Genomic DNA, 24,654 nt, shown 5'->3' on the forward strand with positions numbered 1-24,654 from the left:
GATAGATAGATAGATAGATAGATAGATAGATAGATAGATAGATAGATAGATAGATAGATAGATAGATAGATAGATAGATAGATAGATAGATTTTTGAACAAATAAATAAAAATAAAATTAAAAACAAAATACATTAATGAGGATGGTATGATTGGAGTAAAATCTAGATGTAGATGATATATATTCTGTATGAAGCACACAGAAGCTTTTTGCATATAATAACACTGCAACAGAGGCTATCCACGGGTGAGGAAAAACCATAAAATACAACTCTGTTAAGAAACCATGACTGACTAAGGCACTCAAAAATGCATGTAAGAAAAAAACTGAAGAATAGAAAAAAAAGCAGAGCGATCTTGTAAGAAATATAACAACAAACCAACTAACATGGTGAGAAATTGTGAAATGGCTTACTACAGCGAATCTAACAAAATTCATGCAAGACAAAAAAAACTATACTTTTCCAATAATTTCCTGATACAAAACAAAAGATATTGAAAATTGTTTTAATGAATTCCTTGTCAGTGTTGGTCCTGGTTTGGCCAGAGAAACTGCAGTGACTGAAGGGGAGGACTTTCCTGGATGCCAAATAGAAAAATGTAATGAACTCTTATAAGATGTGGAGATGAGAAGGATAATTATTGATGTGGAATAATCATTTAAGGGCAAGAAATCAGTGGGCTGTGATGGCACAGATATAGACTCACAGTCACTTACATTAGGCAATGTGGGTTTAGACCAAAAAAAACATGCACTACTTTTTTTTTGTTCTTTGACAAAATAACAACTGCAATATGAAAAGAAAATGTGTGCCCTGTGCCATCATACTGGTATGTTGTTAGACATAGGGTAATCAGTCAAACCACTGGTTAAGATAACCTGAGTGCATTTAGCCAGATATCTTCTGGAGAGTAAGGCAATGCAGGATGTGGGGTTTTTGCCATATTCTTTTCCTTTTTGAAAGTCGCAGATGACATTGTCCTTCAGGTCCTTTTGGTTTAATAGAACGTGCATGCAGATTAGTTTGAAACATTTTTTTGTTTTTTCTAGCACATGTTAAACAAATCTCGTTCTTGACTTGTGATCGATTCTAGCCAGAGTGACATGGACGGTAATAAAATCTATACACAAGTTGTCACCTGGACACCTTAAAGACATAGGAGAGACACAGATGAAAATGCAGATGTGACACGGCTTTCTGCTTGTTCTCAAAACATTAAAACAGAAATAGTCACTTGAGTTACTATTCATTTACGTAACTGTTTTTCCTGCTCAGAGGACTGGAGTCTGTCCCAGTTGTCACAGGATGCACCTTAAATAAGTCACCAGTCAATCGCAGAGAAACAGACAAACAGACCAAACAGTTCATGAAGAATCACCTCTTAACCTAATGTGCATGTCTTTAAACTCTGGGAGGAATCTAGAACAACCTGGGAAAAACCCATGCAGGCAAGGAGAACACCTGCAAAGACTCTGGGTTTAATTGAACACAGTCTTCTTCTTACTAACCACCATAATGCCACATTGTGAGGTCATCATCCTAAATTTCTGCCACGGCGAGAATTTTGTCCTGTGTACTCTTTGGTTGCAAGACTATTAAAACGCCCAGCTGTAAGCTGCTCTTACAGATAACTACTGGTTACATGTTTTGTCACCACAATCAAAAATATCACAGTGAAGCTTTCATATTGCTCGTCTTTCATCTGGGCCACACTTATACTCGGCATAGCCAGTTTAAAAGGGCATCTGATTTTAATAACCGTAGGAATGCAGAGAAAACTGGAATGAAAGGCTTCACCGTGAGACGAGCGGTCCCCGGTAAGTAAGAAAGATTTTACAGAAGTGCACAGCAGCTGTGGAAAAAGCATTTCTATTTGATGACTGTAATTTTCAAAAGAACTCAGCTGCGGTGAAAGGTGGGAGGTTTAATGGCCAAGCGAATGAACGGCGCAACATCTCAGCTCAGGTGATTGGGACACATTATATTAGTCTGAAGACTGCTGATAAATGATCAGAAATCTAAAAAGAGCTGAAATAAGACTGCGACGCGCATTAGGAATTCTTCACAGTGCGCTGCCAGAGACATGATACGGAGCCCCGCAGGGGACATGGGAGAAAAAAAAATTAAGACGGACTTTTGCGAGATCTTGCAAAACTTTTAGCCACATTCTTCGGACGCCGGCTCGAAGCCGACCGGGAGGTCGAGGCACGATGTGCCGGGAAAGCGGTGTTCCTCCCGGCTGTAGTGGGTCTCGAGCTAACGGGAAGAATGCGGCTAAAACTTTTGCGGCTAAAACAAAAGTTGCGAAAAACTTTTCCCGAGTTTGTTTTGCGAGATCTCGCAAAAGTCCGTCTTAATTTTTTTTTTCTCCCATGTCCCCTGCGGGGCTCCGTAGAGATGTGAAGTGAGTTGCTTTGGTTGTAACAACGACAGCAGTGGCTCCAGCAGCAGGTGCTTTGTTTCAAGGTTAGCATTAGTTAGTTTTCAGTTTGTAATTTGGGTATTTAGTGCCTATGAACACAAGTACGCATGTGGAACAAATAAATAATCCATATTGCTCTCAGTAATCTAATATTACTGCCTTTATGGTTTTATAATTTTTGCTACTGTTGTTCTCATGATGGCAAAAAAGATCCCACCAATGAGTCATTCGCTACTATGGCATTCAATCCTTTAGCTATGGCCCCTTTTCTCATTTAAAATCCACAGGGTGTGATGTTTTTTTCACAATACCTCCCCTGAGATGCTGTTTAAAATGTAAATAAAAGCTCCACGCTATGAGGGCCAAATCATTTGAAGTCAGATTTATTGTAAAATGGTAAAAACAACAATATCCAATCATCTATCCATCCACTTTCTTCCACTTATGCCGTTTGGGGTTGTTATAGGGGGCTGGAGCCTATCCCAGCTGTAATAGGGGAAAGACTTGTGATACACCCTGAACAGGTCAACAGTCTGTCATAGGGCTGGCAAAGAGTAACAGATAACCATTCATGCTCACATTCACACCAAAGGAAATTTGGAATTGCCAGCTAAGCAAGCACATGCAATTCCTTTAGAGAGTGGGAGAAGGCCGGAGTACACTGAGAGAACCCACAAAAACCCACAGAGAACATCCAAACTCAACACAGGTGGATGACGAGACGGCCTGTGTTGTTGTGTTGTTCAACCCCCTCCTAAGTTGTACTGCTTTGAAGGCACCATTAGTACTGTACAATACACACAGAGCTTTGAGCAACATGTTCTTTCATCCAGAGAATGACGTTTTTTTGTGTTTCATAAAGCCCAAATATTTTACAGCACTCTGCTTGCAGTTTTTTGGAAGAGGCTGTACTTGTCAGTTGATGTTGGTCGCCTCATGCTGAACTGATCCTAGTACGACCTTTACCATCACAAATCATCTGACCTGTTATTTATTCAAATAATTGCAGATTCAATTAATTTGCTATCAAACAAGTGGGTCCAAATGGTAATTGAATTAGGCCAGTGTAATGTAATTAAACCAAATTAGCAAAATAATTCATGCCCAATCACATCGTATTCTGTGACTAAAAGGTAGATTAAAGTTGGATCATTCCTACCGAGCATTCTTTTTCTTTATTCAGTCATTAACTGAATAAGGTTGGACTGACTTTTATGTATCCATTACTGTATTTGCAGGGCATGGTGACCAGGTGTTTGAGCTGCCAGTCAGATAACTACAATATTCCCTGTCAGATTTAACCAAGGACCTTTGTTAGGACTCGTATCTCCTCTCCCTCTCCTCATTTCCTGTCAGCCTCAGCTGTCCAATGAATACAAAATTGCAAGGAAGAAAAGAGCCTTGACTGTGAGTGTCTATGTAAACAAGTAGACGCACGCATTTAGATTTCTATTTTGTTACTCATGTAGATTTTGAATGCCTCTATTTTCTGTTTGTGCTCAGTAGAAAAGACACTGAGCAAAATTAAATGTTTCATTTTTATGGGAAGAAAAAAGCTTCTTCTTTCACTGCAGAAAAAAAGCACTGCAGCATTTAAGTGGACTTCAGAAGCTCTGGTTAAAAAAGAAAGCTGCTAGTGCTTTTAATTAATCATTTATTTCTGCACTCACTTGTAGACTTTTTCCCTTTCTCTTGAGTTCTCCAAAAGCCTTGTGAAACGCTACACTGTTATGATTTCACATAGCAGGGAGCGCTATCCTCCTGTGAGCCCCGACGGATCCGTATCCCCCCGTTGTGAAGTCAAGTTTAAAATGTTTTGCTGAATTAGAATAATGAAGCCCGTTGTCCAGAGTTAGGTTTGTGATGTGCTAATGAAACCGACTTTGATCTAAAGCGATTGAGGAGGCGTCCCGGGGAGATGCAAGCAATCTGCTGAGGTTCGTATCAGGAAGCTGAACGGAGAGAGAACAGCAAATATAACAAGAAAGTGTGTTAGAAAGGAAAGAGCACTAATGATCTCTGACAGTCCAAAGTCATATATCTCTGTGGCTGACCTGCCACCTGACTCAATCTCTGACCTTCCTTCTTCGTTCTCTGTTATCCACTCATCACTCACAGGGAAAAACCTGAAGGCCCATTTATTTCATTTTGACATCGCTGAAAGGTAGCACATTCATGGTGTCCTCCTCAGTATCTGTCATTCATGTTTATCATCTCATACATCATACAGTACTGCATATTGTTCTCATCATGCCTTTATTTATTGCCCCAGTGCAGCACCAAGTAGAATCATTGTCTTCATCCCCTTCTGTTGTTTCTTCACTTTTCTCTCTTGTATTTAGAGTTAATAAGAAAAGTACAGTCAGAGCAACGCTTTTAGATTTCTGACTTCTGTGTTTAATAATGACCCTTTAAAAATTTGTAACAAAATACTAAAATGACTTTGTCTCTAGCCTGAATGAAGCATTACCAGAATCTAAAGCAGCATAGGGTATTGTATTACAGTGGAGACTAGTGAAAACTGTCCTAAAAGACTCTCTTTTGTGATTTCTTATCATTTAATTCAAATTGCAGCTAAGAGCCCTCTCTCGGGAATTGCAAAATTATGCTCTCTGTCTAAAATGTATCAAAGTGCAGAGTGGGGCTGGGTGTGCACGTGCTGCAACAGCTTGAATGATTGGCGTAGCAGTGAATAACATCGTTTGCCGCACATGTCCGAGTGGGTTTCCACCCACGGCCCCTGGGCGTGCAAGTGTTGTGGAGTCTCTAAATTGCTCGCGCTGCACCGTGTGTAAATGTGGGTGTGAATCCATCATTGTTTTTATGCAGAGCTCCATGACGAATGGCTGACTGATCCAGGGTGTTTCCCAACTTCAGAGCAGTTATTAGCGTGGTGTGTTTCAACTTCCCAGAAAAAATGAGAAAAAACAACATGAAAGAAATTCAATATAAGCGCTTGACCTCTTTTCCCAGATTTGTTTATTAGTCAGAACTCACCCGTGCGAGGGTCCGCGTGAGCTTTATTCAAATTCAAAGCACATGAATGTTTATAACTAGTATCAGATAATGCGGTCATATCTTATGAGACATCTTTCGTGTGCCCTGACCATTTCATCCAAGATTTCCAAGACTTCTTTGTATTCCAGGACGGAACTAAATCATTTTAAACAAAAATGATTCTTTTTTTAGCCAAATAATTTACATTTATGCAGCTGTGTAACAATATCTTAGTCACAGTAGTAAGTTATATAACATTGTGTGTGAAAATTTGTCCCAGTAACTGCAGCTGTTATTGCTGTGGTATGTCACACATTCATTCGGGCTGCCTCGTCCCTCGTCTGTTCATCCAGCTGTAAATAATCAACAGATATGATTGGATTTCATGCAGTATGGATAGCGTTACGCTTAAAAATGAGCCTGGGTTGCAAAGCTGCTATCGTGTTCTGTAGGACACTGCTCCTCAAAAACTCCTGGTCTGGCATAATTTCCTCTCAAGGGTGATAACATGTGAAAAGTTATCCTTCTGAACAGGATTGTACAATATTAATTGAAATGGAAGCGTTTCTTCACTAGTCTCCACTGGGCTAATGGCTCTTTTCTGACTCGGTTTCCGTTCTGGCTCCACACACCCAAACACACACATATTTTTCCTTTCTTTTTTCTTTTCTTAACTGAGCCTAGGAAGAGAGACTTTATTTTTCCCTAATGTCTTTGTCCTCTGTGTGAGTGCAGCATCATTTCTCCCTAATTTACACTGATTTCTTTGTTGAATAACTCATAACAAATGGTTCAAAGTAAAGTATCTATCACTTGGCTCTCAGGCTTAACTTAGGAGACATACAATATAGGGCAGCTAAACTGGTATCAGCCAAGCAAACATCGCTATAAACATTGCTTATGAGCTCTGATAATATCACCATCTTTTCTTCTCTTTTAATGAATTTGTTCTTTTCAGATTAACTTGCCAGGTCTGAATTTAAGACGGTGTCACTTTGTTATATCTGGAGTGTATTTTTAGACTCTGGGGGTGGATGCACATGCTTATTCGCAAACATTTCCAGTTTAGCTGTGAGCCGGTGTGCATGCAAAGGTAAAGATAACTTAGTTAAAGTGCTCAAGATATCTTACGGTAGGAAAGGTTGAGATATTGCTAATAACAAAAATGACCTCTTGGTTCAGTATCTCAGCGAGCCACAAGAGAAAGCCTGCATGAGCCATCTTTTGTTTTTGTCACCTGTTCCTTTCCTGATGTGACACATCTAAATGTCACACAGGAAAAGACAAAATTACATAAATGGAAAAGCCTGTCTGCATAATTATCTTTAAGAGTGCATTTATTATGAACCATTTATATACAAACAGTAATGTCTAAATTGTCATCCTTATGAAAAGAACCTTTCTCCAACATTCTTGAACCAAATTGAAGCAGAGTGATGCATTTAGCAAAGATGTTCCCTTTGGGTGGATGTCCCGGACCCCTACAGAGACTGTGACTCTGTAAGCCCCCGATTTCCTATAATCCCACCCGTGGCCTTGAATGTGGGGACTTTTTTTTACATGTCTGTTTTGAATGAAACGTATAATCCAGGACTGGCTGTACGCTGGCCAGTCAAAAAAAAATCCGTCCCCCACAGCCGAGGTACACCAATCGAATCTCCATTCATCCACAGTCCCTGGCGGACTGAACCCTCCTATTTGTGTGCAGCTGGACCCTTTCATTATTTACACTTGAAATGATAATGACATCATGTGTGCACAGCTGCACTATTTGCATCCACGCTGCATGCTGATGAAATTGTGTACCAAAATGGATAGGTAGGAGGGAAAAAAGGATGCTCCTGCAATATTTAAAGGCTTGTCTCTTCAGATGTGGAGCTTGTTTGTTGGGTTTTTTTGTTTTTGTTTTTTTTTTGGGGGGGGTATAACAGGGCAAAGGTTACTGGGAAGCACATAGCACCTTATAAGGGAAGTTTGCAAATGTGATACAATAAGTGGGAGGCAAGGAAAGTTCAGAGTCAGGATTTTGTAAGTCATGCGTGAGTGCAATGACAAGCAGAGACACTACTCTGTAACACGTCGCTTCTGGGTTAAAACTGTGTGACAAATTTTGTTGAGCTGGCGGCTCCACTGCCACGACGGAGTGAGATTTCTGTGTAGGGCATCTCTCTTTGAGGCTGACTCTTTGATTCCCCCACTGAGGATGGTTTAAAAGGTTGGAGAGAGGTGAATGCCAGTATTTTTGTTGTTGTGTAATCTTTGTGCAGACATTAAAAGGAAGGTAGGATGACTGGCAAATGGCTGAGAATAACAGAGTTAGAAGACTTTATTTGTAATGAGTAAGTTTATAACAAATACAACTCTACCAACACTTCACATACAAGTACAATCGTGTCAGTGATAGAACTGCTATAAGAGCCTATTAGATAATACAAAACTTGGCCAAACAAGTGCTCGAGCAAGCCTAGAAGTCACAATGACACTGAATACTAATTGCTGCTGGTCTGTTCCTGGATGCCACTCAATTCACACAGCACTGAGTCAGACATGACTGAAACATTGACATGCAGTTCTATGAGATGGAGATGATGTTTGCAGTGCTTTGAGTTTTGCTCACTTTGAACCTCAGAACAGCTTCATCTTTTCAAGCCATCTTAACAAAATCTTGTGTGTAAAATAATTTGTTGAGGGATGAGGGAGCATTTTGTGTCTAATTTCTGGCAATAATGGAGCAATATGGTACAGTCACTCCTTAACAAAAGTCACCAATCAGCACAGAAACTGCACTACTCTTCGAAGACATTCCTCTGTGGTGTGAAATGTAGGTATATTTACACGGATGTGGCGCGAATGGTGTTGGTTATTCCCGACAGAAAACGTATTCAGTGTAGCTTGTCCAAATTTTGTCCTCATTGGGATCGTTGCTGGTGTAGGCACAGGTGCCTGTGGAGCTGCAGGCCACCATGTGGAATCCCGCTTCTGTCAGCTTGTCAAATGCCTGCTCTAGAAAATTATACTTGAGATAATACCGGGATGTGTATCTCTCAGGGGGCCTGTCCGGGTCTCTGCTCTCATTCAGCGTGTCCCCAAACACTTCTTTGGCCAGAGAGGTCTTACCGCAAACTGTGATGCGCGCCACTCTCCTGAACTTGGCATCGGTTTGGATGTCTCTGCCAATAGTGTACGAGCCGCGGTATCCTATCGTGATGTAGCCGGACTTTCTAGAGTCCAGAGACGGGGAGCGCATGGCTCCGCTGACAGACATGGTGCGTAAAGTCTCCAAGCCGCCGGAGGAGCCGCACTGCTGCCCGCCGTCTTCTGTGTCGCTCTGGCTGATCTCCTCGCTGATTGAATTCTCTTTACTCACCCGGGGATTGAGGCGTTTTGCGAGGTCCCGAAGCTGGAAAAAGTCAGCCTCTCTCTGCAGCCGACTTTTCTCGGGGAAGTAGTCCGGGAGGACCAAGTTGAGGTCTCGGAGATAGTCGAGGATGTAGCGGAACAAGAACCCATCCCTGTCCAAGAAGAAGCGCCCTTTGCTGTCTCTCGCCAACTCCTTTGGTGACTTCTTGCTGAACATGTTCCACAAGAGTGAGTCTGGGACGGCGATCAGAGTTTTGTGTCTGGTGACATAAACCTGTCCGCCGACATTCAGCTCGATGATCTCGGAAAACTGGGCGCCCGAATCCCCGCAGCTGGACACTCCGCGCTCTGTGTCTGCCAGTGCCATCTTCTCTGAGCTGCTTCACTGATGTGGAATCAGTGGAAACACTGAGACACCACAGCGGCAGCAGCTCGTTTATGAAGCTTGGGCTTACTGCGTGCGTGTGTACCGGGAGGTGACTGCTGAATTAACATTTAACTATTGAATGACTGTGAAGAGTGCCAATGCTGCTCTCCCTCCTCATCCACAGAGAGAGAGAATCTATGTATCCACCAGAAACGTCACCTTCCTCCTGACCTTGTAGCGCAAATACCGATGTGATAAAATTACAGCATGTGTGGGTGTTTTTTTTTTCTCTCCAAATGAATGCAAATCCATTAGGATCACACACAAACCAGAGACTATGAAACTGGTCCAAGTCATTCCCTTAAAAAGATGTTTGGAAAATATGGAAATAGTGACACCCATTGCATTTCTAAAGGAAATGCAGCCAGCATTCAGCGCATGCTCACACATTAATTACAGTTAGGGCCATAACATTTTGTTAGTGAGTTTTGTCACTGTATCTCATCACAGTGGATTTTAAATCTAACAATTAAGATGTGATTGAAGTGTATACTTTCAGCTTTAATTCAAGAGGTTTCGCAAAAGTGTTACATTAAGTGTTTAGAAATTATGGCCATTTTTATACACAGTTATTTGTTTTCAGAGGCTAGCATAATTTTACATGTAAGGAACTTTGTTAACACTTGGATGAACATTTTTTGCAGTCGATCCCTACATGAAATCTACAAGCCTATCTCCACAAGAGTGTTCTTGACTTGGCCAAATGTTTTGAAGGTGTTTTTGTTAACCAGGGAAAGAATTCTGTGATCATCCACATCCTTTGTCTTCTGTTGTGTTCCACGCTGTTTCACGTTTCTGAGCTCACTAGAGCCTTCCTTTTTTATTGTCTTATTTTGTTGTGTTATTGGTTGATTTTTCAGCCTCACAATGGCCTCCTTCAGTTGTATTTACCTCACACCAAGCATTCCAAGATACCCAAAAAAGGTCAACACTTGAAATCAGCACCACGTCTTAGTTTGTTGTGGACAAAAAAGAAAAATGTTTAAATGTTTAATGTTTAAATGTCCAGTCACTTTTGAACCTTTGGAAATGGGGAACCAAGTATAAAAATGGCTGTAATTCCTAAACAGTTAATACAGTCCTTTTATTTCACCACTTTAATTTAAGCTGAAAGTCTGCACTGTAATCACATGCTGATTTAAAATCCACTCTGGTGGTGTACAGAAGCAAAATTACACAAACTGTATCGCTTTTTTTTAATTTTAAGGTCTAACCATCCTAACCTAATTCTAAATGCTAATTAGTAACTTACACACACACACACACACACACACACACACACACACACACACACACACACACACACACACACACACACACACACACACAGAGAGAGAGCTCTCTAACAGCCATTTAAAGAAGGAAAGAATTACTGTAATTAGTCGTTTCAAACAACAGTTCTTAAGCAGTGTTTTCAGCACTGCATCATATTCCTTCAATGCAGGTCTACTACTATCCCACTTCATACTTTATTCTTTCACAAAGTGGTTCTAAAGTGGTGCTATGACCCGAGCAGCCCAAGCCGAAGGGGGAAGAAGGTAACATGAATGATCCAGGTGGGGAGGGTTGAGTCACAGATAAAAGGTTCTGATGGGTATAATTTATTAATTGAGTAAAACCTTTTTAAAAGAATAAATTCAAACCTGTGATACCTAAGTATACTTTCTAAACAAAATGAGAAAATGAGAAAAACCAAACGGAAGGAGTGATAGCTTTAATTCTAGTGTAATCTAGGCAGAGAACCAGCTTATTGTTGTGCAGGAGCATGTTATACTAAACCTGAGCCAGTCTCGGGGGCCAGACATAAAACAACACAAGGCACATTCAATTTCAACCTCTTAGGAGAATCAGACATGGCAGGCTGTTTACACAGTCCCAAGAATTACATGAAGGCAGAGCAGTCAGTGAACACAAATCCAGACATCAATCATGGGCAAACACTATAAAAAAACATTTAAGCTACAATAGAGGAAGTAGTGTCTAAAATTCTTGCCATATACATAAGAAATCAGTCACATTGCACTATGTGACATGCAAGATAGATGCATAAAACATTAATATAACCCCTAACTTATTACAAATCTTAAACTTAAACTATAGTAATGAAATGACTGACTTTCTGTCTACAAACTAAAGTTCTCATTAAGTCACTTACAAGCAAAAATATGCCAGAAACACATTTAATAATCATCCAGTGCAATATTTGCTTTGCTTCTTTTAGGATATTGCTGGTGGTGATTTTCTTGAGTGTGTGTTGTGGGATATTTTGGCCATGGGTGACATTTAGGAAGTTTCAAAGTTGCACCATTTTGTGAAAGCACGGAGCATTAGAGTCACAGTCATGTGGTCCACATGACTGTGACTCTAATGCTCTTACCTGTCTCAGGGAGAGTGATCCACCAAAGCCTTGTTCTTATAGATTTTTATGTTATTGCAGTTTTTAAGAGCACAGTATCTTTATTTTTTTAAATTTAGTTAGGTAGAACGTTTTATTCAGCTTTATCTTGGACATAATTACACAAATCTGAGCAAAATGTTACATAGTGTATCAGCTTAATCTGTATAATACAAAAAGAGCAGCTGGAAAGGAAGCACATTATGGAATTACATAATTAAGCCCTTCCATGTAAACTAATCTTTTTGAAAAGAGAGAAACACAACCAAGTTTTCCTCATTTTTACATGAAATGGATGAATTTGTTTCACTTTCATTTCTTCAAAGACTTTGGTTTACCATCAGAGTTTACCCGGAAAACAAATAACAATCAGTGATAACCATTAATAAGCCCACATTTATATGCAAACTGGACCAAATGGAGATTTGGGGTTTGCAGTTGTGAGCAACTGGTAACAATAAAACTTAAGCCACAGCTTTTGGTTCAATAATCAGCGGCTGAAAATGAAAAACTCTTTATCACGTGATTTTCACCTATTTCATTTCTGCATTTATAAACTTCCCCTTGCACATCAATGAATTTCCATTACTGGGCACCATTATGAAAGTTGAATTAGTGTATGTGTGTGGATGTGCACAACTACATATTCACATACAGTATATATCTGCATATACACACACACACACATGCATCTATAAATATATAACCCAAAATTGTTGGGTTTTTCCCTGTATGTATTATTGTAGGGTCTACCTTACATTATAAAGCGCCTTGAGGTGGCTGTTGTTGTGATTTGGCGCTGTATAAATAAAATTGAATTGAATTGTAAGATTGGACACAAGAATAAGCATATTGCATGTTTGGACTGAACATGAGTTTATGTATATGTAATGCATATATCTGAGGGCTGATAAAATGAGTCTGAGCAGTAGATCAGTGCACTTGCACAAGTTATTTACATTGTGAGTTATAAAGTGTACATAAGGGTGTGTGTCCAGAGGAGCAGGAGATTGAATTGGACAGAAGAAAATTGCATATCGTTAGCTTCATAGCATAAGTGCCTAAGTCATTTTTTGGTCAAATTGAGATTTTTGCCTAACTTTACTCCCCTACCACTGCTGCATCATCCTGTCCGTCTGAAACACAAAACACAAAAAAATGACTTAGGCACTTATGCTATGAAGCTAACGATATGTAGGATGAATATAGTTACTGTGGGATCGAGTTTAGCAGTCTAACAGTTTTAGGGGCAACATTTTATTTTAAGTCGTGTGATTGAATCATGTGTGCCTACTAAAACACAGAAAACTAAAACACAGAAAATGTTGTCAATTTCAAAATCAGCTGTCACAAGATTTTGTTGTGTGCAGATTGTGCAGACTCCCCAGTGCACTGGCAACCAGCATAAATGAAAAGACAGCATTGAGTCATTGCGAAAGTTCCCACTTCTCATCCTAGTGGGTTTTTAGCCACTTTGGAAATTTGGCAGTCCAGCCCTCAGACAGAGTAATTATAAAAGCCAGTTATGCTTGGATGTTTAGTCACTTGAAGAGCTTGTCAAGACTGAACAATGCTTCGCAAGGTACTGTTGGTTGCTGTATGAGCTTTAATAAAGGCACCTTTTGGAAAGTATTTTTGGCTTTTGGTGACCTGCAGTATAGCTTAGCATCTTAACTTGATTATAGCCACAATAAGCTGCACCTTCTCTGGAGAAGTCTGCATGATTTGAACTGACTAGCCCCGTGGAATGTTTTTCAGGGTATCACAGAGAGCTTTGGAGCTGGGATCCATGCCCTCAACACCTCACAGCTGACAGATGGTGTGATTAACAGGAGCAAAAGGATGATGCTGGACACCCTCGGTGTCGGACTATTAGGAACCAGAACAGCTGTCTTCAATAAGGCTCTGAAGTACAGTCAGGTACAGTGAACTGCATTTACCCTATAACTGCAAAAACAACTGCTGACAAATATTTGCTTATGATGTGGGTAGATGTAGAAGATGCTCATTTAATTCTACACAGTAACTAGTAATACATGAGTACTCTGTATCTATTGTCAGTGATCACATAAAAATCTTTATATGGACTCATCAGAGGTTGTTTGTGCAGCTGAAATTAAAATACTCTTCTGCTCATCGGTGGATTTCCTTTACATACGATCGGTCCTGCTAACTAACTCGCTTCATTTGTGCCCTGATTGCAATCTTGACAAATTATTAAGTTGTTTTCCATAACATGTTGATGACTGATTATCCAGTCAAGTCTTGCACTTCTTTAACAGTCCGGTTTGTGATTAGAATCTTCTTTCTGCTGCTAGTTATTGTTGATATGTCATTTATACTCATATTAATGTGCCTCCAGTTGTTCACATCGCGGGAAAGGAGCAGCGTTTGGGGTCAATCAGATATAATTCTGCCTCCTCATTATGCTGCATTTGTTAATGGCATCGCTGTAAGTTTGGATTTATACAAAAGCAAAAATCTGCAGAAAACAGGAATTATGATCCAGCTCTGCTTCGATCCCTGATCACGTCTTTGCCTGACTGTCTATTAGGTTCACTCCATGGACTTTGACGACACTTGGCACCCTGCGACTCATCCCTCGGGTGCCGTCCTACCTGCGCTGCTGGCCCTGGCAGAGACACTTCCCAGCCAGCCCTCTGGTCTAGATCTCCTGCTAGCCTTCAATGTTGGCATTGAAGTTCAAGGCAGACTGATGAGGTTCTCCAAAGAAGCCTACAACATCCCTGAAAGGTATCAATTTTGGAAATATTTTCAGCTCTGGAATAAATTTATTCTCCAGCTCATTTAGATTAGAAAGACTAGAGCATTTGATTCACCAGTACCTAGTGCTGTCAAGCCAAGAAAACAGTTTTGGTTTCATTTTGGGTTTCAGAGGTGGATGTGGTGACTGGGTTCTGGTTTGTGCTCACATGAAAATACCTTATAAGGAGAAATCACAAAAACCTTTAAAAATGACTAAACTGATGATTAAAATACATATGAACTGTTTGATTAATGAAGCAGTGATTCCAGTTAATCAGAATCACTATGTCACGCTTGAGTAAATCTTGTTGTTTTGCTTCTCAGATTCCACCCTCCCAGTGTTGTTGGAGTGATGGGCAGCGCTGCAGCCTCGGCTAAGCTCCTCGGTCTGTCCCCTGAACAGTGCATTCATGCTCTTGCCATAGCAGCCTCCTCTGCTGGGGCGCCTTTAGCCAACGCTGCCACACAGACCAAACCTCTCCACATTGGAAACGCTGCTCGGAGAGGCCTAGAGGCCGCTCGGCTGGCCCAGATAGGACTGAAGGGAAATCCAGCCATACTGGATTTGGACAGAGGGCTTGGTGTTTACTACAAAGACTACAGTCCCTCCGCTATGGCGGATTCTGCTGTGAGAGCATATAAATGGATTCTGGAAGATCAGGACGTGGCATTCAAACGCATCCCCGCTCACCTCGGGATGCACTGGGTTGTCGATGCAGCTCTAGCAGCCCGGGAAAAGCTCCAAAACGCAGTCGGCAAATTTGACCTCAGCCAGATCCGGCATGTCACACTTCGGGTGCCTCCATCCAAGTACGTTAACTGCCCGTTACCTGCCACAGAACACCAAGCCAGGCACTCGTTCCAGTTCAACGCCTGCACCGCACTGCTGGATAACAAGGTGACCGTGGCGTCTTTCGGCGACGCTCAAATCGGCCGATCTGCTCTGAAGGAGCTCCTGGGCAAAGTCAGCTTGGAGACGCCGGAAGATAACCTGCCCAGTTTTGACAAGATGTACTGCGAGGTCGAGATAGCGACGCACCAGGGGCCGAGCTACACAGCCAGATGTGACACTTTCTACGGCCACTGGAGGAAGCCGCTGACTCTGAAGCACCTGGTGGATAAGTTCAGTGTGAATGCTTCGTCTGTGCTGTGCACAGAGGGAGTGGAGGGGGTCATTGATGTTATAGGAAACATTGAAAGGGTGGCAGATTGCTCAATATTGGGTTCATATCTGAGAATGACAAGTAATCAAGAGCACCTTGACAGAATGAGGATTTTGTAATTACACACTCATATCTTTATATGAAGCTTTGTATTCTTTTCAAGAAAGTACGAATTAAATAATAACCGTGTAAATATGTTGTACATACTTTTTTCTCTTCTGTGGTCAGAAATAAACTGAACCTTTTTTCTTGTATTCGTTTATTTATTTATTTGTTTCTGAGAACATTATCCTCACCTGCAGCTGATTCTCTAAAATGTGACAGATGTGGGGCGGAGCCACGACAGCAGCAGTAAAACTGACACGCAAACTCAAAAATTCAGCTCACAAGGAGCTCAGTTCTGCTACTCTAGATTATCTTTTAGTGCTTTTAATCACTTCAACACCATTCTGCAACCAGCTCAGCAGACATCTATCGCACAGCTTGCAAAAGTCTTTTCCTTGTTTCGACCTTCTACTGATTACACTCAGGCGAGTTTCAGGACGCCCTGGACCATCGATCCGATTCCGTCAAATATCTCGTGGATCGGAGCGTTGCACATGAAGGCACAGGTGGTGACCAGCTTGTTCTTTTCGTCCACGTGGCTCTCGCCGACGCCCTTGCTCACGTGCTTGCAGCCCAGCTGGTTGATGGCCGCTGCAGTGTCAGCGGTGTCTGGATACCTGAGAGGTGGGGGAGAAGAGGCACTACTTAATGTTTTGCTGCTCAAAGCAGATTTCTGCAAACATCTTAGGAACATTTGAGGTTTTGCTTTTAACAACTGGAAATTTATATTTATATGTTTTGGAGATGCATCAATTATGCCTGCAAACTGCATTTACAGAGGGACTTTCCACCTTAACATGGAAAGAACCCAACAGTTTTTGCTTCCTATTTACACAAACACACCAGTGATTGTCCAGTCAATCAAATATTTAGCATCCTGCACAGTGCACCAGTGGGTCTCACTCATTAACTACCTAATATCTAATCTGCCAATCACATTACAGCAACATTTAGGCATGTAGACACGGTCAAAGACTGTGTGTTGAAGAGCTAAATCACTCAAAACAGCCAATATTTTATAAGAAAGACCTTTGTTTACCCAGCACAAAGGGGAAAAATAACTAGCATCCAAATCAGATATCTACTGAAACACGCATTGGTTACTGGTATCAGCCACATTTATGTAAAAGCACACTTGCAAGAAGACATCGGCCAGATTAAATGTTTACATGGTACATTTTTTCTTCTATTCTGTTAATTTTTTTAAATAATTTTATAATATTATTTTGCCTGTAAACAAAATCATGATCTCAACTGATTGTTGGCTTTGACATCTGTCAACCGATCAATTGGTCCAAGTGTCAGTCAGCCACCACTCTGACAAAGACGGATCCTCTCCTAAGTCCTTTTTTTTAATCTAACACTGTAATCAAATTAATTTGTCATGGAAACAGGAAGAAATTGTGCAACAGGACAGGCAGACCAGCACGTGGTAGTCTCTGGAAACAACTGTTTGCACACAACAATTGCAACATTTAAAAGTCCAAACTTAAAACGCAAACAAGGAAGTCCATGTTGCATTTCTCACTTGTCGTCCTTTTCGATGCCGACGGTGACCTCGCACCCGGGGATCACTTTGGCAGCCAGCACAGGTGAGATGCAGCAGAGGCCGATGGGTTTGCCTTCGCTGTGGAACGCCTGCAGAGCAGCCTTGACCTCGTCATTTACAGAGCAGTCCTTGCCCTGCACTGCCCACGTACAGAGATTCTTCGCAGCTCCAAAGCCGCCTGTAAAACATCAAAAAATGAGGAAGAGGTGTGATTAATGTCTGGATGTACATAAGCCAGAAATACAACTTTCAGTTTCGACCTTACTCAGACCTTCCCAACATCTTTTTTCTGTAGGCTTCGATTGTACCAGCGAAATACATATGAACACAAACCTGGGAAAATAACAGCGTCATGCTCTTTCACGCTGAGCTTAGACAGATCCTGGATGTTTCCACGGGCCAGCCTTGCGCTCTCCACCAGCACATTCCTCTTTTCCTGAGAAGGCGCACCTTTCAGGTGATCTACCACATGCATCTGGTCAATATTGGGTGCGAACATGTTCACCTGGAGGTGATAAAAGCAGCAGAGACGAGTTCAAAAAAAAAAAAAAAAAAAAAGCACACCAGGCAACTAATAATGATTGTTAACATCACAAATCTTGAAGCTAACTCAACAGAACTTCTGTCAGAGCAGCATTTCAAAACCTAAGAATATCTGCATTTCGCAACACTTTCCCTGACTCATAGTGGACCTTTGACTGATGACTACTCTTGTAAGCTTGAGACATGTGTCTGGGTCATTCCATGTTAATTCCTGAAAATGAAACTTTGTAAGAGGAATTTGAGAAAATTTCCAGTCCCAACTGTCATTTCTGTCCTTGAGGGAAAAAGAGAAATCTTTCACGGGATGAAGGCAGCTCTGTTTTTAAACATTTATCTACCATTGTTGTTGTGAGGGGTTAGCTAGGTCCTTAAATATGTAGGGTAAATATGAGGTATGGACTCTAAGGAGTGCAATTTGTAACAAGGTAGCAACTTGTAATGTGCAGTAATAAGACATGTTGCATAATTGAGAAATTCTCTTACACCAATCAAAGTAGTAATAACAATAATATAGTGATATTAATAGTTGTAACCACTTAGTATTACTAAACTGAAGTCCTAACACACGAGAGAAGAAAGTGTTTCAATGCATGTCTTATAGAGGGTTACCTCTAACAGAAAAGTATGTGTGCTTTTCTGTTACTGGTGGCTCTTTGAAGAGCACCAAACCTTTTAATAGGCAGGAAAAAAATTTCTGTTATGAGATATGCCTGACCAGTTGCTTTGGTGACTGATTAGTCCAGCTGGAGGGTTACGATTGGTTATATTACTAACAGAAATGAAGAAACGCCTCAAGCCTCAAAACTAAAAGAAGTCTCATTAAAACATAAATAAAATTAAAATCCCATCATGGTCAGCTTGCACCTCTACATGCAGAGCGCTAAATAGACACCAGGTGGATGCTTCCACTCAGAGGCTCTAAGTTAATGTGATAAGTTTTTGAATTAATTTCCTCAGAGTGCTCCAGCCAAAACTGCAACACTTATAAACAGATTTAACTGCACACATAGGTAGAGTTGAAAGGCTTGGAAAAGTCACTTGGCCATTTAGAGGTTTGCACTGCTGGTAAGAAAAAGGACACACTATCACGCTCTCTGGGCCCGTTTTCTGGACTTTTACAAACCATTCCTTTAAGGCCGGTACAGAGAGCTGCTGAAAGTACACGGGCCTTCACATTTCACTGAAGCTGCCCATCAGCAGCTCAGACAGGACCATATACTGATCAAACTGGCTGCCTCAGGGACCCTTTCAAACGTCCAAATAATGAAAGAGTTGCCTTATAAGAAACAACCAATTAAACTCAGATGTGGCATCCTTCCTGCTTAACCAGTGAAGGCTGTTATCGGCTATAAAACATATAAGTACTGGTGCATTTGTCAAATATGAAAACTTAATTTCTCTGGGAATAATGGAGAAAATGATGGTGTCAGCAGCAAAAATCTTGTTATGTCAGGACACAGTTTGTTCAGCAGAGTGCAGCATTTTCCCTCAGCAATTACTCTAAAAGACCCACCACAGCTTGAAACATTTACTACACAAATAATAGCACACCATACTTACTGGCAAAAAATAAACAAATAAACATGGCGGACCAGATAAGCTTTACTAAGAGTTGGGTGTTTTTTTTCTTGGGGGCAGATAACTGTTGAGGTTAAGGAACTTTAAATACTTCGGTGCATTTCAGTCGTTTATTATTCAGCAGTTTGCACAAAACATTCTGCGAGGCTGTTCGTGTCACTGTGCGCAGTCTGGTTAACAGGTAGAGGTCAAAGGACGCTCACGGGTCGGACTGCAAATAAAAAGTGCAAAAATCGTAGAAACTGCCCCGCACGGAGCAGTGTAAGCGGACAAACTGGAAGCTAATGAACATTTCTGATGTGGTCCCTCCAGGGGCAGCGGCAGATAAAATCAGCGTGTCACACTTACAGTCGCACCCCCTCTGCTCAGATGGACCAAAACAGCGGAGGCCTCGTGGATCTCGCTGCCGTCATAGACGCCGCAGCCCGCCAGCACCACAGCCACGCGTTTGCCCATCTGCGCTGAATAATAATTGCTGCTCACGGTCTGGAGGGTCCTAGCTGTCAGTAAGTTGCGACCACAGTGCTGCAGAAGACTGAGCATGGCGGACTGTCAGCGGACAAAACGCCCCCGGATGCCGCTTCTTCTTCTGCGCTTTAAAAAATAGTTTGACGCGCCCTCTTACGCCATCGTGTGTCCTCACCTGAGCACTACAGCTTTTTAATAATTGAGTAATACTTAGATTGAACTGCTAAAACTGTGTTTTAAATATAAAGGTTACAAATATTTTGGTAAATATTGTAAAAAAAAAAAACATGACTCAAAAAACATGTTTTAGAAAGGTTTTTAGCTAAATGTGGAAAAATTGCCATTAATTTCAGCATGTTTCAGTTTACAAACGGCGCCCCATATTCTTGTCTGGTGTGGTCATGTGATTTGGTATCATCAACAAAACCATGTGATCTGTAATGAGGAAGTTAGAGGCGGTGAGTCATGGGAAGATAGTCCTCTTCGTAACTGCTGTTTTTTTGGTGTTTGTGTTTTTACGGCCTTGACATGTTTTACACGGAGGTCGTTCTGGGATTCAAACTGCTCCTCTTTCTGCACGTCGTCGCTCAGTTCAGGATTAATGGACAGCAGAAGTGGCCCGTACCCTACAGGTATAAAGACCGCACACCTTTCCACGTTCACGCCGCTCTTTAGCGTTAAATCATGTGACAGATAATGAAGAAAACTGGAAAAGGCGATCAAATAAACCTCGTTTTCAATTACGAATGGTCGCTTAGTCCGTTTTGATCAGTACAAAGTTCGCAACTTTTATGTTTTTTTCCTAGAAAGCGTGTCTGTTCCGATGTTACACGTTCACTGACATGTTAAGAAGACATTTTGTGATTTTGTGTGTTCTTGTTGTCCCAATAAAGCCTTGTTTTAGACAGCAACCCGAGGAAGTATTCGTGGTACGTTCACGTGACTTAAAAATGTTGGAATCTGGAGCATCTCAGTTGTGCAGCAGAATTAGTGGAGTGGGTTTCATACATTTCCAAAAACGCGCCACAAAAATTTATGTAATGGCTCTGTGACCTTCTGTCATCAGCAGGCAGCAGTTCATCTAAAGTGGATGTGCCAGAAATTTTTGCTGCATTTCTGGCTGTTTCTACACTTTAACCTGCATTTGTGGATGGTATGGTGATACAGACATCCATTTCTGGAAGTGTTCCTGAGCCTGTGCAGTGATTTCCATGAAAGAATCATGCCTGTTTTTAATGCAGTGCTTCAGTATTGAGTTTTGACCTTGGTGTTTGTGCACAGAGATTTCTCCAGATTCTCCAAATCTTTGGATGATCTTGTGTGTTGTTGATTGAAAGGTTGAATTTACACTAAGGAACATTATTCTGAAAATGTTCCCAATTTGTAGACAGCTTGTTTTGGGGATTGGTGAACCTTTCCCCGTCTTTACTTTTCTCTAAGAAGCTCTTTTTGACCCGATTATGTTACTGACTTGTTGCCATTTAACCTAATTAGCTGCAAAATGTTCTTCCAGCTGTTAACCTATTTTTCCAGCCTTTTGTTGCCCCCATCCCAATTTTTTTCCCCCTAAATTGGTACAGTCTTGTCAGTTACAACGTCTGATATACTTTCTAAGTTGTATTGTGAATACATTTTTTTTTGAGGTTTGCAAATTATAACATAATTTTATTTACATTTTAGTATAAATTAAAACAGTGTCACAGCTAGTTCATATTTGAGTTGAAATATTATCCTAAATAACATATTATTTAGGATAATATGCTCATTTTTGTAGAGCAACATGAAGTAGCTTTGGGCTCGCAGTGACTTTAACCTTGACCAACCATCTGACGTGTCTCATGTCACCCACAGGCGTTTCGATCGTCGGCCTGATGTGGACTCTTACTGTCAAGCTCTCTATCCGTTCTGCCCCACCGGAGACCCAGATGGACGGATTCCCTACATGAGAGACAGCGACACCATCTCGGTGTATCGGCTGCAGACTCCAGTGTGGGAATTCAAGTATGGAAGTTTGCTGGGAAAGTTTGTAAGTGTGTAATTTGAATTCTGAAATGTCTTTTTACAAGTCAGGGATAAAGCAAAAAGCACCAGGGCACATTGTTCTTTTCGTATTTAATATTTTATTCTCTAAAACAGAAGTGAAGGGGCCGCTGTGTTCTGGCTAATAAAAATAGTCCCTCTGTTAAAACAGAAGTGAAGCTGCAGCTACATTATTCATAGAAACACACACACACACATAAAACCAGAGTATGTTTCTGTTCTCTTTACAGCACATCATGCATGATGCTGTTGGGTTCAGCAGTGCAGAGACAGGAGCCAACTACACCATGGAGTGGTACGAGCTGTTTCAGCTTTGCAACTGCACTTTTCCTCACCTCAGACAAGACGTGTACGCACCTTTCTGGTGCAACCAGGGAGCTGCCTGCTTCTTTGAAGGCATCGATGATTTACACTGGTCACAGAATGGCACCTTAGAGAAAATTGGAGTAATCACAGGTAAGACTTGACATCTGTGCACAGAGAAGCCGAGATAAAACTAGATATGTTACATCATCAGTGGATATGACTGGTGATAATGTGGATTTTACTACAAATATATCCTGCAGAGCATGACCCTGAAACAGCTTATTTTGCTTTTGTAGTTGTAAAACTACAAAATTTGTACTTTGTATTGAGTCAGATACACATCCAGGGTACTTGGTAATCATGAAAACTGTAGAAAGACAGCATGTTGAAACAGAAATTCTGCATTGACTGTTTCACTGGCTTCAGGAGGCCCTGGATAGCTTCCAAAACCCAAAACAGGCAGTTCTGGTTTTGTGACTGATAGCTTGTCTTGTCTAGGGAGAGCTAGAGCACATCCAAGAATTAAATGCCTCGAACATATAAAATGTTTTTTACACTCTTGTCTTCTTGGACTTTCTGCTTCACACCCATTTTTTTCTGGTATTAACATGTTTTTCTTTAATTCTCCAGGGCAGCAGTTCAACGACATGGCCCGCTGGGTGCAGGAGGACAACGAGACTGGGATCTACTACGAGACGTGGGCAGTTCGGTCTGACCCCAGCCCCAACGCCACGGTGTGGTTCGAATCCTATGACTGTTCCCAGTTTGTCCACCGCACATACAGGAAGCTTACAGAGCTGGGAGCCAAACTATCCAGCCGATCACAGACCAACTACACCAAGATCTACCTGTACAGCGGAGAGCCCACGTACCTCGGCAATGACAGCGCCATTTTCGGACAGCCTGCTCTGAAAAATCTGGCATTGGACATCCGTAAATTTTACCACACATTTAGGCCACACCAGACATTTGCAGATGCCATGATCAGTCTGCTGGAGGCTTTTGAGACGGTCGTGTTGGAAAGGAGCTTCTACCTCTACTACAACTTTGAGTACTGGCATCTGCCAATGAAACCTCCATATGTGCGGATTACATATGAAGAAGTGCCTTTGCCTTAAAATCCCATTTGACTACTAATTTTTTATTTTATTGGTAAATAGTATTAGCTGAAAGGCTAATGACAACAATATTAACATAAACTTCAATGAATGGTTAATTTTTTTCTTCTATTTGGAAATGGCAGGCAAGAAAAAACTTTCAACTAAGTTGTCACATGACTATGAAGTCCTTCAAAAGCTAAATACACCCCACGATTCAGTGGCTTGCAGAAGTAACTAGTCATTGTTTTCTATATGACTTACATATACATTACATTACTGCATCATTACATTATTCATCAGTGCACAACCTTCCTAAGGTCCTGCGTAGCCTTTTAATCAGCTTGATGTCTGAACTGTGGCTCGGTCATAATAATAACAACAACAACAAAAATTCAGCTATTTCGTTGTAGACTTGCTGCTGTGCTTGAGATCTCTGTCCACTTGGAGTATGCAATTTTAGCCAAGCTTTAGCTTATATTCTAGTCAGATGGCCTCACATTTGTCACTAGAATACTTTAGTATACAGAGTTCATGGTTGGCTCAGTGACTGCAAGGTCCTCAGGTACTGTGGCTGCAAAACAAGCCCAAATCATCACCCCTCCACCACCGTGCTTGACAGCTGGTATGAAAGATTTATGCTGATAACACTGTGCTGTGCATTATGGCCGCTTTGGTCTTATCTGTCCAAAGGACATTGTTGCAGAACTCCTGTGGTTTGTTCTGATGCAACTTTGCAAAGCTAAGTCATGCTGTCATATTCTTTTTAGAAAGAAGAGCTGCTCACACTTGCTGATGTTAATCAATTAATCAAGTGCATTTGATTAGCATCACCTAGCTGCTACTTAATTCCTGTGGAAGCATTCAGGGTGTACTTAGTTTTTTGGAGGACCTGAGTCCCGTGAAAAGTTTCCACACAACTGTAGCTGTTCGAAAGGTTTCAATCATAAAGGATAAAACCTCACTTTCTTCAAGAGAAAACAGATTTCAATTCAGTATTTCTCACCAAGGAGCATTATGTACAGATCTGCTGAGTGCATTTCCTGCTTCATAACATTCTGTGTTTGTAATACCAGTTTAAAAACAAACAAAAAAAACCCCAAAAAAAAACCAGCACTTCTGGACTTTCCAGTGTTTAAATGTTCGGAAACATTTAGCAGGACTTTTCCTGGCCGAGAAGTGGCGTTTGTGGGTTGACTACATGTTTAAGTGCGATCAGTCCACACACAGTAAAAGCAGGGATTCTGGGTTAGCTTATTTGACAAAAATCTGCATTTTCCTGTTATTTTTGGACATATGATGACAAAAAAAGAGACTTCTTGATAAATAAAAGATGCATGTACAACCCCACCCCTTTACTTCATTTCTTCTTGTTATTTAAGAAATAATAATTTAAGAAAACTGTTCATACATCTTCTCATCTCAAATGCATCCCAT

General features: G+C 41.1%; 4 protein-coding genes across 5 annotated transcripts; 2 read left to right on the plus strand and 2 right to left on the minus strand.

The window, feature by feature from the left end:
* The first annotated feature begins 1,526 nt into the window (after positions 1-1,526).
* On the plus strand, positions 1,527-15,702 carry acod1 (aconitate decarboxylase 1). Of its 2 annotated transcripts, none has more exons than XM_005935122.3 (5): positions 1,527-1,818; positions 13,361-13,522; positions 13,965-14,054; positions 14,157-14,356; positions 14,693-15,702. In XM_005935122.3, the coding sequence occupies exons 2-5, from the start codon at positions 13,445-13,447 to the stop codon at positions 15,648-15,650; spliced, it is 1,326 nt and encodes a 441-aa protein (XP_005935184.1). In that variant the 5' UTR covers positions 1,527-1,818; positions 13,361-13,444; the 3' UTR covers positions 15,651-15,702. The 2 variants fall into 2 exon arrangements, with proteins under 2 accessions (XP_005935184.1, XP_005935183.1); XM_005935121.3 differs by lacking the exon at positions 1,527-1,818 and adding an exon at positions 13,124-13,184.
* kctd12.1 (potassium channel tetramerisation domain containing 12.1) lies at positions 7,723-9,387 on the minus strand. Its single transcript, XM_014337733.2, has one exon. The coding sequence runs from the start codon at positions 9,145-9,147 to the stop codon at positions 8,281-8,283; it is 867 nt and encodes a 288-aa protein (XP_014193219.1). The 5' UTR covers positions 9,148-9,387; the 3' UTR covers positions 7,723-8,280.
* Positions 15,703-15,773: 71 nt separating the features above from the next.
* zgc:162944 (uncharacterized protein LOC569993 homolog) lies at positions 15,774-19,902 on the minus strand. Its single transcript, XM_005935123.2, has 4 exons — positions 19,655-19,902; positions 17,519-17,690; positions 17,165-17,363; positions 15,774-16,253 (listed from the first exon to the last, which is right to left on the minus strand). Exons 1-4 carry the CDS (start codon positions 19,847-19,849, stop codon positions 16,058-16,060), a joined length of 762 nt encoding a protein of 253 aa, XP_005935185.1. The 5' UTR covers positions 19,850-19,902; the 3' UTR covers positions 15,774-16,057.
* Positions 19,903-20,201: 299 nt separating this feature from the next.
* Positions 20,202-24,567, plus strand: cln5 (CLN5 intracellular trafficking protein). The gene is made up of 4 exons (XM_005935119.3): positions 20,202-20,406; positions 21,626-21,800; positions 22,045-22,270; positions 22,751-24,567. Exons 1-4 carry the CDS (start codon positions 20,303-20,305, stop codon positions 23,236-23,238), a joined length of 993 nt encoding a protein of 330 aa, XP_005935181.1. The 5' UTR covers positions 20,202-20,302; the 3' UTR covers positions 23,239-24,567.
* The last annotated feature ends 87 nt before the right edge of the window (positions 24,568-24,654 follow it).

The sequence above is a fragment of the Haplochromis burtoni genome, unplaced genomic scaffold, assembly GCF_018398535.1.
Source record: "Haplochromis burtoni strain Fernald_Lab_line unplaced genomic scaffold, NCSU_Asbu1 Contig_75, whole genome shotgun sequence".
NCBI classification, from domain to species: domain Eukaryota; kingdom Metazoa; phylum Chordata; class Actinopteri; order Cichliformes; family Cichlidae; genus Haplochromis; species Haplochromis burtoni.

Coding starts and splice junctions, on each gene's coding strand:
- kctd12.1 (XM_014337733.2), bottom strand. CDS start 9,147: ATGGCACTGGCAGACACAGAGCGCGGAGTGTCCAGCTGCGGGGATTCG.
- acod1 (XM_005935121.3), top strand. Junction 13,523..13,964: donor AGGCTCTGAAGTACAGTCAG/GTACAGTGAACT, acceptor ATGTGCCTCCAG/TTGTTCACATCGCGGGAAAG. Junction 14,055..14,156: donor CATTTGTTAATGGCATCGCT/GTAAGTTTGGAT, acceptor ACTGTCTATTAG/GTTCACTCCATGGACTTTGA.
- zgc:162944 (XM_005935123.2), bottom strand. CDS start 19,849: ATGCTCAGTCTTCTGCAGCACTGTGGTCGCAACTTACTGACAGCTAGG. Junction 17,691..19,654: donor TGAGCAGAGGGGGTGCGACT/GTAAGTGTGACA, acceptor TATCACCTCCAG/GTGAACATGTTCGCACCCAA. Junction 16,254..17,164: donor GGCATCGAAAAGGACGACAA/GTGAGAAATGCA, acceptor CCCACCTCTCAG/GTATCCAGACACCGCTGACA.
- cln5 (XM_005935119.3), top strand. CDS start 20,303: ATGTTTTACACGGAGGTCGTTCTGGGATTCAAACTGCTCCTCTTTCTG. Junction 20,407..21,625: donor AAGTGGCCCGTACCCTACAG/GTATAAAGACCG, acceptor TGTCACCCACAG/GCGTTTCGATCGTCGGCCTG. Junction 22,271..22,750: donor GAAAATTGGAGTAATCACAG/GTAAGACTTGAC, acceptor TTAATTCTCCAG/GGCAGCAGTTCAACGACATG.